This window comes from Numida meleagris, chromosome 2 (genome assembly GCF_002078875.1).
Source record: "Numida meleagris isolate 19003 breed g44 Domestic line chromosome 2, NumMel1.0, whole genome shotgun sequence".
Lineage (NCBI taxonomy): Eukaryota > Metazoa > Chordata > Aves > Galliformes > Numididae > Numida > Numida meleagris.
The window spans coordinates 93,826,430-93,843,194 of record NC_034410.1 but is presented as its reverse complement, the minus strand read 5'-3'; the positions used below and the strand labels follow the sequence as shown (position 1 = coordinate 93,843,194).

At 34.3% G+C, this 16,765-nt stretch overlaps 1 protein-coding gene across 2 annotated transcripts in view; it reads right to left on the bottom strand.

Moving 5' to 3' along the window:
• Positions 1-16,765, bottom strand: part of CDH19 (cadherin 19) — a 117,704-nt gene that overhangs the window by 45,009 nt on the left and 55,930 nt on the right. For both annotated transcript variants that reach the window (XM_021388524.1, XM_021388523.1), the window contains exon 2: positions 1,552-1,778. In XM_021388524.1, the coding sequence (XP_021244199.1) occupies positions 1,552-1,749 (198 nt within the window). In that variant the 5' untranslated portion in view covers positions 1,750-1,778. The remainder of the gene's footprint in view (positions 1-1,551; positions 1,779-16,765) is intronic.

Genomic DNA, 16,765 nt, shown 5'->3' with positions numbered 1-16,765 from the left:
GTTCTTAGCTGAGTTATTTTTTTAAGCTAGACACAATAGAATAAATGGTCTTTGGATTGAAAATGAAACCTGGGACGAAGAATTTATGTCCTTGTCTTCATATAGCTGAAACCGTAATGCTTGTGGACACATTCCTTTTTCTTAAGCAGGATAATGGAAAAGTATTCATTAATCTATGTTAAATTAGATTTGAACATTGAGCTCTGAATCTGACTGCATAAAGAGTGTAATATGGAATAACAATTAACAGAGACTATCTACCTCTATCATTTTGTTCACGCAGATTCTTCTGGGTTTTATTTACTAAAAATTCATGTGTTGATCACAGATTTTCACTTTATTTACAGAAAATAGAGTTTACTGTACTCAACAGAAAGCCACAAGAAAATGTCTGAATTAGAGAGAGGCTAAACTGCAGTAAACTAACAATAGTACTCAATTAAAATTCCCCATAGTTTACCTGTGTAAAATAAAAACACAATATTATTAAAGTTTTCTAGAGCTGAAAATGTATTATATTTATGAAGTTTCTTTCATAGGAAACTACGTTTTCCTGTTTTTCAGCTATAGGAAAAGTAATCATGATTAAAAAATGAGTATGCCTATACTTGTTCTTTTCGAAGTAAGACATTGCACTTCTGTAGTAGTTACTTCGAAGGGGCTGAGAGAAAATGATTAATGAATTTTGAGCACTTCACCCTTTGGGCCCAATTAAATTTTAGTGCTAGTTAATTAGCAGTTAAACTTATTTTGGTTCATTCATCTAGAAAGTGCCTTAAAGAAAAGAAAACTAGATCTCAAGATTACAATTACTTCTAGTTTACAAAAATAAATAATAATTATAAATAATAATATGAAGAGTAAGCAAAGAGGGAAAATAAGGAGTAGATAAAGTCTCATTAAGACAATTATCTTAAAGAACATTTTTAAAGGAGGGTGAAAAGTAATTGCTCGTTGTGCTAAAGCTATGTTAATCTAATGAACCATGCAGATTCCTGTAGTTTCTCAGTGGTAAAAGGATTTAGTATTAATCTGCTTCATTAAAAATTAATGAGGGATGAATCAGCTGCTACTTAGTGTAATAGAAGATCATGCTAAATACTGTTTGTAAACTACACTGCAATCAGTATGGCTGCTTTGATGCACTGCCAAAAATAGCACAAGCAAATTGCCAGATGTTGATAAATGAGTCCTTAACTTTCATTAAGAAGATAGAAAGGAAATTTTCATTTTCATACCTCCGCCTACTCAGCATAGTTTTTGTTTTAGTAACTGAGTGTGTGTTGTGTTTCCATGATGTTGGAGCCAGATGATACAAGCACCTAACTATTCCCATGACCTCTAGCCCCGGTAGTTCTTTGATCCTAAATCAGATCACAGTAAATTTGAGGTGTTGTGCTGCCCAATTACAGCTACCTTAGCTCCTCTTCCTATTTTTCTTGATATTTCAAGGTCACTAGATATGCTTGATGGTCCAAGACAAGGTTGTAAGATGCTAATCAGCATGTTAAATATAACATTGTGTCATCCTGTCATCATGACTTCTCATACCTGTCCAACATACATAGGCATCGTTGAGGTCTCTTCCTCAGTTACAAAAAGTGGCTCCCATACCCAGCCACGCTTCACTCTTCGAATTGCTGTGAAAGACTGATCTGCGTTTTGAGCACTGTAGCTCTGTGTGGTTGGAGAACAAGGTCGAAGTTGAACCAGTGCCAGCGCAAGGGAGAGGAAAGTGGAGCAATTCATGCTGAAACCTCTTTTCAAACAATTTTCATCTGTGGAAAAGGAGAAAAAAAAGAAAAATCTTTGACAAAGCATCACTTCTATCTTCCTACTTTTACTTATATATTCTGTGATAATGTAAGAGCTGATTTGCAATCGTAAATTCTCCTCCCCTCCTGAAAAGGAAAGAGCTGAAACAAAATCTGCTTCTGATTAAAATGGAGATTCTTTAAGAGACTCTGGCATCAACGTCAAGTGTTCAACTTTTCTTTATGAATATCCTACACAGGGACTTTTTAAGCAAAAAAGGAAAAATCATCCTCCAATTAATTCATCTTCCAAATTAAGTTGGGTAATTGTATTGTAGCCTAGAAATAATTTGATTGGAATAATTGTATGTTTCTGCTTAGACAGAGCTCATTTTGAACTGCAGTCACAGAACTGCCTGAAGGGTGAACAACTAGCCTTAGTGGCCTCAATGACAGAAAACTGAAACTGAGCAGTGCATATAGTTTAAAATCTTCTTTCCCTCTTTCCCAGCTCAGCAAAATGCCCACAGAAATGCCAAAGTACCATGAAGAAGTGGTAAAAAAATTCCATTTTTCTCTTTTCTGCTGTATAGGAAATAAATGTTTTTTCTGCTTTTAGCACCTCCAACATTCTTGTCTTTGATTGAATAGACAAAGGATAAATGTATCTTAAAGCTGTATGTTCCTGTAGCTAGTTTAATTTGCACAAAATACTCTTTTAGAAAAATAAAGCTTAGCACAAACTATGTGCTATTATTTTATTTCCAGTGATTTTTGGCACAATAAATAAAACACCAAAATTTAAATAACATGCAATTCTTAGCTGAGAATCACCGTCTCCTAAGAGGCAATGAGAACTTTGAAAGTCCTTACCACACGTTCACAACTTACTATCAATTTATTCAAATCTTTATCCAAGAAGAATAAAATTCTTTATACAGAAACAAAGTCTGGTTTATGAATTTATCTTATGGTAGTCAGTTTGTACAACAAAATGAAAAAATGTATGTATTTGTCTGCTTTTAATTTAGGCCTGAAAAATCCAGAGACCTTTTGTCTGTTCAGGATAAAACACTAATCAATATGTCTTTTAAAATGACAGTTTAAATAATAGTGCTATCAATACCCATTCTTTTGCCAGCAGGCCAAGAGAGATGTTCCTTTCTGTCTTAGCATTTGTGAGACTGCACTTGGGATTCTATGCCCAGTTTTGGGCCCTTCAGTACAAGAGGCCTGGACATATTGGAAAGAGTCCAACAGAGGGCCACTAAGATAATCAAGACACTGGACCTCCACTCCTGTGAGAAGAGGCTTAGACAGGTGGAAGAAGAGGAGGCTTAAAGGGGATGTTGTAAAAATGTATAAACACCTGAAGGAAGGATGCAAAGAAGATGGAATGAGACTCTTTTCAGTGATTCCCAGTGGCAGGACAAGAGGCAGTGGGCACAAACTGGGGCACAGGAGGTTCCACATACACATCAGGAAGCTCTTCTTTACTCCACAGATTATCAAACACTAGAACTGGTTGCCCAGAGAGGTTGTGAAATCTCCTTCACTTGAAGTGCTCAAAAGCAATCAGGACATGGTCCTGAACAATTTAATCTGGGTGGCCTTTCCTGAGTAGAGGCTTGGATCAAATGATCTAAAGAGGTCCCTTCTAACATCAACCAACGTTTGATTCTATGACGCATGGCAAAAGTCAAACAACCTAAGTGAAGAAAAAGTCAAATAGTCAGAAACCTTTCTGAGGAATCATAAAGATGATTATTTCAAGCAGTATTTAAATGAAGAGACAGTAGTTCAGCCTGGCCTGTAGTAACTGCTTCTGATGTGTTTAGACATTTGTTCTGATACTGCATACCTACTTCAACAAGATATTTCAGGCTTGTAGAGTATTATTCATGAAGAGTGAACAGCAAATGGAGTCAGCAAACTCATCTGACAAGACACTGTTTATGAACATCACAGTGAGGATACTATAACTAGACTGATCTACCATTGCCTACCTTTCAGCAGTGCTCTCAGCAGTTAGCCATCAGTGGCGAACAATTTAAAGAGTATAATTACTATTTTGGTCCATTTTCCTGTCTCTTCATTCCTAATTTATTTCAATGGCCTATGAGACATCTATTCAGGCATCGCACCTCTGATATATTAGGGGAAAATACACATTTTCAAATTTTGAGATTTTTCACACCATTTTTTACATTTATAAAGTGACATTCACTTGAAAATGCTGAGGAAATTATTGTGAAAAAAACATAAGGCTATGTAGTGAAACAGAGTTGTATGTCTTTCTGGTTTGCCCTTCTCTGCTCAATCAAACCTTGTTTCAAGGTATTTCAAAGTAAATTTGCTTTCCACATCTTGGGATGTTGAGATACTGCCTCCAGCTTCTGGTCAGCAAATTCTTTGTATATCTAATATTTGCCTTGTGTGAAGCAATCACCTTCTTTCTACTCTCCAGACTCGATCTTGAAAGTAACTCTTGCAAAATATCCAGAAACTTAATTTCTTATTCCCTTCTCTACTTCTTGTCTTTCTTTAATAAATAAACAAATAAACAAATAAATAGAAATCAGTACTATTTCTTACTTGAAAGAAAGTGCTCACAGTTTTTAAGGTAGTGCTATGCTGAAAGTGATTCCTATCACCGTGACAAGTATTGCCTCACTATTCCCTTGCATTCTTCTGTCTTCTCCTATCTATCGCTTGCCTTTTGTTTTCCCTTAATTTGTAAGGTCACTGTAAATGAAATGACCTTATAATCTGCGTTATAATATGTAGCAGAAGGGATGATTACTAAAAGCACTGAGTTTTTAGGTGATACAGCAACGAACAAATAGAGAAATTCTTAATAATACAATCCCTCATTAAAAAGAAGACAAATGTATTTTCAGATGAGCAAATGAGCTGTCACTGATAATTTCCCAAGAGTATGAAAGAAATGGGGACCATATTTCTGCTCCTGTTCCACTCTTCAGGAAGTAGTACGTCTTCACTCTCACTTGCATTGGATTGAACTCTTTTAATAAAGACTGATACTTAGAATAATGAGAACATCAATTGCAATTGTAATAAGTAGGCTACAGCTTTTAAAGCAACATTTGCCTTTTAGACTTAATAAGGACTATGATATTCTTGTAGACTAGGAAAAGATTTAACCTTTTGGAACAAAGTTGTAGAGTACTTTGTTTTGTTCTAGAATTGTCTCCAAGTTTAAACCTAACACCATTTGAAACTAGATATTAATTTCAGGTGTCCTGGTAGTCTGTCTTGATTTTGAATTCTCTTTGTTATAGTAAGAATAATTTATTATAAATTTTGACAAGCTCAATGCATTATGAAATAGTACCTTTTGCTGCCTAGCATTTTAAGAATAATAATAGGTGGAGTAAGATGTTTAAAAAATCTGGCCTCTGGGATTTAATGAAGTAAATTGTGTGTTGCTGAAAAAAATAAAAGCCAAAGGGAAGGCAAAACAGCAATATTCTAAAGTATTTATCTATATATGGACAGAGATGATGAGGATAGTTTCTGCTCCAGTTCACATACCTGAAGAATAAGGACAAAGAAACTTAATTTTGTAACAAATTAATAATAACAACAATAAAACAACAATAACAGCTTGAAATAAGCAAAGTCTTACAGTTAGGGAGTTACAACATGCCAAAACATGTTAACAAGGTAGATACTTCTTAAACAGAGATCCTTAGGACCATCTCATGTATTTACTTGATCTTTTGTTATTGCAGGATTTTGAAAAAGTGACTCCTGAGGAAAGCAGTTATCTCTGTGCCTTAAAATACTATGCAGAACAGAAAATGCCAAAAAGAAATTCCTTTGGTGTAATAAGGTGATATCTTTGCTTGTGTTTATAAAATCAAGCAAACAATAACAGAAAAGTAGTACAATTCCTGTGTGCTTATCAAATTCACTATCATGAATCTTCTGAAACACATTTCTTATCTCACGCAGAGGTCTAACATGATGTTGTGAGTTTTGATTTGTGTACAACTGTTGTTACGATTGTAATGAAATTTTTCTCCCTTATAAGCTCTTATCTTTAATTTTCCCTTATGATAAAGAAACTGTATTTGTAACTAACAGCAATACATTATTGAGTGTTAGAAAAAGATTGATTGGACAGAAGCCTTCCTATTTTCAACTATATATATGTTCATTTGTAGCGTATCTACAGTTTGTCCCACTTTATTTTATATGGCTGATTAGTAATCCTAGTGGATTACAGTACTAATGCTCTATCTCCCTTTAAGTTCATTATTATTAGCCAGTTCAGGCTCCACTCAATGTGATAGACACTTGGTCACATTTATAACACGCAATGAAATAATTCTATGTACCTATGTATGTATCTATCTATGTTATATGTTTTATGCATATAACATATATTCAATTATTCAGTGCATAGGTTTGTGGGTTTTGTTTGTTTGTTTATTTTTTGGTCCTGATACTTAAAACTTCTTTGTTTGTTTTTGTAAAATGGATAGAGCAATGATAAAATGTTCCTATATTTGCAAAAATAGTGGACTTAGTCCTATTCTTGCTACTTCTTACAGTTGATGAATTTCACATGACTTTGGGTGGCTACATCTAACAAATATGCTGAATGTAATTATACTCTTGTTACTAGAGCTAACATCTAAAATGTAATATCTTCAGTCAATTAATTAGAAATATATCAACAAGAGCCTTGCTAGTCTAATGCATGCCTAGATATTTTAAAAGCTATTACTTGTCCTTGAGAAGTGTCTTCTTTAACATGTCTTGATGTGACATTTGACCAAATCATATTGACTTGTATTGCATATTAACACATTAAGAGCTGCATGTGTCTCCACTAGTCATCCAGCACTTCACTTACATGGAAAACAATTACTTAGATGTTATGAATGTGACATGAATGTCACTTTATTCTAATTGGGTCATTATTTTCTTCATTTTGTAAAGATGCTATTATACCATTAGGGAAAGACTTCAAACTATTACATAGAATTGCCACAGTAATTATCTGTCAGTTATACATGAACAAAATAGCTTTAGAAAAATTAATTTTTTAGTTGATTAGTGCCTTTACATCTGTGTGTTTTAATCAATGTAGAGCTGACTGACTAGAAATGCAGCTATTGCTATTGTTTTATAATGGTGTACTGATTATTATTTTAGGCAGTGTATTAACACATATCAACTGATTTCAGCGTTTTACTAGTGTATATACTGCATTATAGAAAAATCGCAAATGCCATTTCAGATGACAAAAACCTGAACTTTCAAATCCTGGCAAGCTGTTGGCAGAAATCTATGCATACTAAAGAAATGAAACATCTTTTAAAGTATCAAACTTTAATGATATTTATTTTTTTAGTGATATTTATTTCTCAAATGATATTTCTAATATTAAAAGCATGTAGAAATATAGAGAAAGGTAGGGCATTCATTTGTAATGAGAGGAAAGGTCAAAGTTAAATGATGAGATTTCCTACAGTGGCTGAAGACTACAAATGGGAGAGCCCTGTTCATCCTACAAGCGAAAGGAGATAAGACAGAGGATGGAAAGACATACTCTGTTTTACAGTCTTAGGGTACGATATATCTTTGATTTTCATTCCTTCACTGGAATATATTAATCATCAGAAGACATAAGTAGATGAATATGGAGAAATAGTCAGACTTCTTTCTGAATTCAAACCAGTGACTATTTGTCTTCACATAATACATTCCATCTGAATTTTGTCACATATAGCTGGCTACAAAATACTTCTTTGCTAGTGGCTGTGAACACACAAGATGAGACAGCCATCTTTTGCCCTTTTCAGTCCTGGTCCACCAGTATTTTCAGAACTGAGCAATTGGTTATCAATCTGCAGTTTCCCAGATACACATACAGCTGGAACCAATTCGATATTTCTGGGTCTAGTTCAGCAAGCCTGTTTGTCTTCCCTTAGGTGATTGTTGTGCACAGAGTCTCACAATTTTGAAAGCATAAAATGATTATTTCACTCGTGTCAGTTGTATTATATGGAGCTGAACGTCCAGCTTCAAATACTTCAGTCATGACTATCGGAGAAAGAGAACTAATTTTTCCACTTGCAATTCTTTGGAGTTACTTTACAGCCTAGTAACAACATCCATCCCGAAAGTCTGCAGGGGCTAAGAGAGCATCACCCACACCATTCCCTTCAACAGAGCATAGCTCTGTGGGGAAGAAACAATTTCAGATTGCAGGACTCAGGCAGACTGCTTTCATTCTGTGGAAGTGACATTTTGGAGTGCCAGCTAAGATACAGTTGGATTCAGTATGATTCTTCATGTTTTTTCAGATGGAATCCAGAGAATATTAAAATTGAATCTGGAACATCAGAACAAAATAAAGAAAACTTAAAGGAGTATTTTGGAGTTTACTCAAATACTTAAATGGTATCGTGGATAATGTCACGCTGACAGACACAGAGAAACTCCAGCGGATTCTCCACAGGTGATTAATCCTTAAAAATTTATCCTACGTTTGTGTAAGCAAATATAAGCTCTCCTTGTGAAAGCAGAGCTTATAAATGTGTTATCAACTAAATAGAAGTTGCTGAAGATTTCATAAACAGGAGATACAGATATTCCTACTTTATTTTTCCTCTCTATTTATTGTGAGAAAATGGAGTAGGAATATCTGTGTCTTTTTTTCTAAATATTGATGAATTATTATATTTTGTTCTGTTTTACGAACTATTCTGTGTGTTTACATCCTAATTCCATTCCAATATTACTGAGCTAAAGAAAAGTTGAAATGTTCTATCTGAGATATGTTCACTTTCTGCAGTCATTCAGGAACTTCAGCATATGTATTTAGATGAAAAAAATAAAAACAAACAAATAAATAAAAAACATGCTGAGATGCCAAAATACTGTCAGGTCAATAGATGTGGCACACTGCTCTATACACAAATAAATAAATAAATGCTTAATTTTAATTATAGCTTTCTTTAGCTATGACTACTATTTATTTTTAACATAGTTTGCACTATTGAAAACTGACTAAAATAAATTATTTTAGCATAGATATTTTGCTGACTAAAAAGACCAACACATGCATGCAGGAAAAACAAAAATATTTGTCTTCTGGCATTTTCTTTTTATTGTAGAGAAGTAGCAAATCTAATTACAAAATGTTTGATTCACTGGGCAAATCCTACTGGAACATTTTCTGCTCTGCAGGATACCACTTGGTACTGAAGAACCACTTGTCAACATAATGATGTGAATGATCACATTCTGTAATTCACACTTGAATGTTTGCCAGTTGATTTTCAGGAAGACACTTCATGAAACGTTCCAAAATTCTCTTTAGGATTCAAGTTCCTTTTTTCTTTTCATTCATAATTATTTGATATAGATATTAATAACTAAATGAATTCCTCTTTCCCATGTTTTTGAGGAGATTTAATCCCTTCAAAGACGAAATACACAAGGATAAAAAAAAGTTTAGGCATTTCAGTTACGCTTTTTGGCATATTTTGAGGTACTGCTAAACTCATGGTTATGGCTTTGTAGTCAAATCTCCACATAAAATGAGCAAATTAGAAACACCCTTAAATGAAATCATCCAGGCTATGTCAATATCTTAGTAGAACTACATCAGATTCAAATGCTTGTACTTGAGGAAAAATTCCAGGATGTATTTGTAAATAAAACAAATCATTCTGAAAACAATCCCCTACAAACAGTTAAACAACTACACCTTCACATATATATTTTTTTCAATAACTAACTTCGTGCTGTTTATTAATAAAATAGTAACAAGGTAAATAAAGTAGTGGAGGTTCCGTTTTAACAGCATGAAGAGTTTTCAGTATAAGCCAGCAAATTTGCTCTGATATATAACATAAAGAGAGAATTTAAATTCATGAACAGACAGTGTCTCTTGCATATATATAGGAAAAAGAGAAAGCCTCACACTGTTTAGCACCCAGCAATATTGCCTTGTGCACCTCCAGAATGGATGTCATTTGGAAAAATGCTGCAATAACGCTGAAAGAATGCACCTTTCCTCAGAAAAAATAAGTAAAATGAAGAGTATGAAGAACAGAATCTGTCCTCATTTAAACAGAAGAAATAAACTGAAGAATATTTACATTTTTCAGAATCAGAATAAATTCAGGTGGAAAAGAATTAATTGACATACTTGCTAAAATGGTAATATTCTTAGTTTTTTTTCCCTTTGTATAGTTTTCAGATGATGAATCTTCCACTACCAGTGGATTTGAAAATAGTGCAGAGATTTTCCCATATAGTTCTTTAATGGAGTAACGCTTCATGAGATACACACCAACACACATTAAAAAAAAAAAAAAAAAAATCCTAAAAAGATAATGCCTGGTTTGTCTATTGATATTTCACACTCTAAAAAGATTGTAATGATTTTAAATGATTTTAATGATTTTAAAACTATATTTAAAGGTTACTCCAGGAATGTGAGTTAATCCTATGATAACACAGAGATCTAATTTTGAACATTACTTCCAAAAAAGGACTGTCTGCTTTTCCATAAAATAAAGTCTCATTTTCTCCAATCTTCTTACTAGCTACTTAGTACATGTAATGTACCTCTTCCTGTAAATTGAGGGGGGAAATTACCATTTATGCTTCTGCAATCATTCAACATAGTTAATGCCTTACTTGGAATTGAATTAAAATATCTTCAGACATTCTCATTAATTATAACATCTTTTTTTTTTCTTACCTAAAAATCCATTAATCAGAAAGTCAGGAACATAGCTAGTATTTTTGTTGAAACATGCAATTCTGAAAGTCATTGTTTGGGTTGTACTGTGCTGTTGCATTCTTTTTCTGTTGAAGAATTTAAAAATTGCCAAAGTCTTCAAGAACACCATGTAAATTCTGCTGATATTATTTAAGCGAATTATTGTTATCAGTTGACAAGATTACTTATCTTCTGGACTAATACTCTTTGTAGAAAAGAGCTGGGCACACAATCGAAGATGGCAAAATATTCTGTTGTTTCATCATGTTTTCTGTTCTGCATCTTTAACTCACCATTCATTCCTTTCTTCTTCTGAACAATTTTTACCTTACTGTAACATGATTCTTCCTCTTCTCAGCCTATGCTGAATTTTTCTTTCTTAGGAAGTCACTGAGGCTCCCTACCCACATTTTTTCCTACTCTTCATTTAAAACCTATTCTTCAGTTTGCACCTAAAATTAATAATAATAAACATAGTCACTCATCAGTTCTGCCCCCACAACTGCAACTCATCTGCAATATGTTTACTGCATCTTAAGGCAAGATTTTACCTCTCTTTAATCTTTGTGTGTCATTATCCCCACTTCAGCTGTGTGAGGAGCCCCTGTTGCTTCTCAACCATACCTATCTATGCAGATTATTTTGATATTTGACTTCACAGAAGCCTACTGCAAAAAATTAACTGTCTTGTATTATGTTGTTAAGCCAGAGTCCCCAGAGTGACCAGAGTGGGTCATTCAGAAAGCAATTTTGTCTATTTCAAGAATGCCTTAGCTTTTTGTAATTAAACTCAGCAGGTGCCCTATTTATGTGATATATTACTATAATGTCAACATGCAGAAACTGAACATTTTTAAGTTTCACCACTTACTTTTTCTTTCACCCAAAGAAGCTTCTTAAACCACGGAGCAAGCAAAGAAGGGCAGAAACATGAGGAGTTCACACTAAAAGCCATCTTTATTTGAATCATGATGAGGGGTAAATGATACGGAGAAACAATGGACTACAAGAGTCTAGTGCTCTTAAAATACAAAATGAGGTAATGCTATGATTTGATATTCATACAGTGATTAGGACAGTAAGAAGTTAAACATGGAGATGGATGTGGATTGAAAAGGAACACTAAGTGTTTTCAGCCATAGGCCGTTTACTGGGAGATGTTCAGAAGACAGATGAATTTCCTTCTCATCTGTGACACACTGCCATAGGGCAGGAAAGCAGGGAAAACCAGAAAGCAGTTCTGTTTTTTTGTTTTTGTTTTGTTTTATTTTTGTTTTTGTTTTTGTTTTTTCATTTTCTCTTCAGCTTTAAAAGTCAGAATTAACTAAAATCTAAAGGTATATCCAGTTTAGTTCAATTGACGTCATTCCAAGGTAGTACTTCTGAAATGATTTGGTATGCTTTTAGCTGAAATACACAGGAACTATAGAAATTCAGTGCAAGAGTTCCATGTCTGGCAGAAAGCAGAAGTAAATATTAAGTACTCTCTCAATTGTTTCAAAAGAATATAAAACCTCTGGAAGACCATGTTAGTAATGTGACATTTGTGCAATTCATTGCAGGGCAAAAATTGATTCTCCAGAGCAAAGGGGGAAAAAAAAAAGAATGCATTAAGAAAATTATAATCAGAATTGTGATCAGGACTACCTGATGAAGTGGCATAACACATACTGTCAAAAGAAGTTTTGCTGTCAAGAAAGGAGCAGAGTTTATGGAACACAGAAACCATCTGAGAAAATGTGAAAGATCCATGAAAATCTGTGTAGCAAAGCAGGAGGTAGAAGACTTGACAATTAATCTAAGAAAGAAACACGAGGCCTTTGCAAATAGCAAACTTAGCCACAGATGATGCATGTTTGAACAGGTAACAGCTCCTAGATTTCTGTGTTTCTTTTAAATAGTTCCACAGATTGTGTAAAGGTGAAATACTATGTTCATTAATAAATTTTCTAATTAAAGAAGGAAAGTAACAAGGTAAAGCTAAAAAAAATAAAAATAAAAACCCTCTGAATAAAACTTGAAAATATGAATAAAACTGACCTTCTATAACTGATTTTTCATTTCTTCTATAACTTGTGATATGTATTAATTTTCTTAATTAGATGCAACTATGTGATAACCAGTGTTTGACAATAGAAATTTAACTTTAAAAACGAGAAAATTCTGTTTTTTAGCAGGCAAAATAGGAACAAGAGTATTTCTGTTGTGACTATTCCAATCAGCTTTATGTTTATTTAGGATGGTAACTTTCATATGCCTCTGCAGTTTCAACTGGAGACTCATAGAGAAAAGCAGGAAAAACAAGCAAGGATCTTATTTCCCATCCCTCTATGTATATGTTAGTATTTGTGAGAGAAGTCAGGGTGTTTCTACTAGGAAGTAAAATTTTAAGAAAATCCAAGGGTGGAAGAGTAAATATGAGTAGCACTACAAATCAAATATATTTTGTTTGGAAATGGGCAAAAACTTTAATATGGAATAAAATGTAAATTTCAAACATGGTTTTTACATGCATTAATTGACAGAAAAAAAATCAAAATAATTAAAATCAAGTTAAAAATGTTATGAAACTTCTTAATGCACTTTTAATTTTAGAGGCTCTGTCTTGTTTTGTTTTGTTTTGTTTCCTTTGATTACATAGATATTCTTTTCTGTGCATAATGATCTGTGTGGACTTTCTATGATGACCTGTGTGAGGTTAAGGTGCTGAGACCAAATTGTAGGAAGCAATCAACTACACTACCCACCAGCGTTCCCCGTACTGATTAGAATGATATCTCCTTCACGGAGATAGGTATATATATTTCCGTGTGTGTGTGAAAATGATGCATAAGACTTCTTTCAAAGTTCATCCCCTCACAATAGCTCATGAAAATTGGTACTGAGGAAGTGCTTCCAATCCACTGAACTGCGAGGATACTTTTCAAGACATCTTTTGATCCTGGCAACCAGCATGCCTACTTTCTAGACATTTCCTGCTCTTATTTAGCCTTCCTCAGGCTACAGAGCATTCTCCAGCTCTTATGCAGCTGACTGGATAATTTCAATCCACATAAACATATGCATGAGCCCTGAAAGATGCTCTAATTCACAATATCGTCTTGTTTAAAAATGCCCCCAAATTAAGTTCTTACTGAAACATGTTTGTATGGATACGTCCCTCCTTCAAACTTCATCCGCACAATTACCCTTCTTTCAGGATTCTGTCAGAGTTGCTGACTATTTAATTCATTACAAGCCAGCTGAAACTGGGAAGTCCATAGCATTGCCATAGAAACTGAATGGACAAAGACTTAATTCATTAGTTTATATAAGTGAGAACTCATATCCTGAAGACAGTAATGGTTATAAATTATGTATGTCTATAAAGTCCACTGCTAATGGATTATATATATTTAATTAATAGGTGGCAATTCCTTAATAGTGAAAAATGGGCTTTGATTACCTCATACTCACTCAAAACCAGTATTGTGTTGGACATTAAGCCAATCAAAAAGTCAAGGGAAATAAAAAGGAACAAGAAACTAAGGTATAGAAATAGTAGGGCTTTCCATGTGTATTTTTTGTGTTAAGAGAATCTATGAATTATATTATTAACTTATTAACAGCTTGTTTTGAAGAAGACTCTCAATCTGAGCTGCAAAACTCCATAAAAGCTGTGTAGATTGAGTAACAGTGCGCTTTGAATTTTTCAGACTGATGAGAACAACTGACCTGGAGTTAACTGTTATTGTTCCCAGCCTACAAATATACTTTTCAGGGACACTGATGGCATAACAAGAAAGAAGTGAAGGAGCAAAACTGAAGGAAAAATCTCTTGAAGATTGTTTTATGAATCATATCACTATGTCACAGGCAGCATGATTTATTTCAGGGCACTGCATTCTGTTGTATTTTAGAAAAAAAAAGGGTTATATAGTCACCAGTGATACTTAGTGGTGTCAAGATGGATTTCAAGAATGAAAATCTGTTGCTTTAAACTGAATGGAGAGCACGTGCCAACTGAGAATAACTGCAGTTTCCCCACGTTTTCTGCTTTATGTACCATCTAGCAACTGGGCAGATTAAAACCAGGCCTCTTGTACTGCAACTTCACAAGTAGCACAGGTATATATTATAAATAACAGAAACATTCTCTGGGAACTTTGAGTAAATGGATAGCACAGGCATTTCATTGAACTTATCTATAACTTCAACACTTTATAGAAGGTTTACACAACTTGATTTGCTAGACTAATGGATTTTGTAGCACCTTTCCATGAGATTCCTGAGTTAATCAGTTATTCATTTTAATGCCACAATTGTGAAAAGAACAGCCAAGATGCTAACTGTTGTTACAGCCTTACTTTATTCTACACCGCTTTGTTTCATTCTGTACTTACATTTTAATTCCAGTGCTAGCTTTCAGCAGAATGTTGAACCCGAATATTTTCCATGCACATTGAATTCAAAGAGCAAACTGACACGTATATTTCTCCCTGATGGAATTCAAGTGCTTGTCATGTTTTTAGATTTTATCTTGAGTTTGACATTTTGTTTCATACCAGGTATCTCCTATCATTCCAGGTGATTTGGGTCCATTAATCAATCCTTGCCCTGGACTTTTGGAATATTTGCTGAAGGTAATTTATTCAAATGCCCACCTCTTGAGAGAAGATAAAACCTCCAGGCTGGAATGCACTGGATCATCCGTTCAATGATAGCTCCCTAAGTGACATGACCTATGACCTTAGCTGTTAGCAAACACCAGGGGATCCTAGAATCATAGAATGGCTTGGATTGGAAGGGACCTCAAAGACCAGCTAGTTCCAACCCCTCTGCCACAGGCAGGGTGGCCAACCACAAGATCATGACTATAATCTAGTATGCTGACTCTAAGAGAAAAAAAACATGGAATGTGGAGCAGTCCTGAGGCCAAACTCCATGATCATCTTGCAGGGATGGAGACTTGATCACACTATTTGAACTGATAAACTATCTTGTTTTTCTTAGCCAGCCATGAGATATCAGTTTTGCACCTTTCTGTTAAAAATATGTTTTTGAATTAACTTTGCAAGACAAAGGTATGTTTGACTGGAGTCGCTCAAGCTCCACTTGATAGTAAGAAAATAGTACAAAAATGGCTTAATAGAGAAAGAATTTGAGGGAAGAAGGATACCATCACAGACAAGCAAGGAATATATCATCACAGGCAGGCTGGGATCAGTCAACAAGCAGAGCCTCTCTCCCCCATTGTAAGGACATCTATTGGGTAAGATTAACACAGTTAATACTGAGTGCTTCCCTAGGAAACTTAGAAATCTCTGTAGTTTTATTCTATAATTTTATTCTATAATTTTATGCAATTGTAGTTGAATGTATTATTCATGTTCCTAGTTAACCTTGCATTCTTCGCAGATGGTGTATTTGACTCTGTCAGTCCAAAAGAACCTGTAATCTGTTGCTTTAATAAACTGCACTATTACCTAATCAAGCCACAAGAGTTCTCATTGGGCACAAATTCCTTAAGAGTGGTCATGAGAGCCAGTTTGAATGTGATACACAAACTGGGCGGTGAGCTATTTGTGAATCCATAATTGTGATAGTTCATATACTGAATGAAACTGGGCTTATAGCGCTGAATCGGGCATCACTCAGAATCTGAGCTCAACCACTCCCAAGCCTGATATCTGATATCTGAAGACAACTGGAACTTAAGGAATTTTACTTTCTGCCGAACTTCTCTGCCTTTTTCACACAATGCTTGTAAATAGTGTATCAATGGGATGAGGGGGAACAGGATGTGGAAAGCTATTATGAGAAATAAAAAGATTTTTAACAGAAGAGAAAGAAAACAAGAAACAGATATACCACCACCATAGATTTCTTTTGTTATCTCATAAAATAATAGAAGTGTTTTCTGTTGTGTGTTTTGGGATTGGTGTTGTTTTTGTGTTTTTTGCGTTCTGTTTTTTTTTTTCTGTGTGTGTGATTTTAGATAAGTTCTGCTTTTTCTAGGAAGCTCTTATTAGCTGTAAGATAACACAGGCAACTGCCTTAATAGTAGTTTTCCTCTCATTTCCTTTCTCCATCCTTCTCCGTTGTACAGTATATTTTGACTTTTTAGAGATCTCTTCTGGAAAGTATTTTTATTAAATGACATCCTCTAATTGAGGATTTCTGAAATAAATCCAGTTTATATGTTTCTTTGTTTTTACCTTTTCTTTTCTTTTCCTTTCCTTTCCTTTCCTTTCCTTTC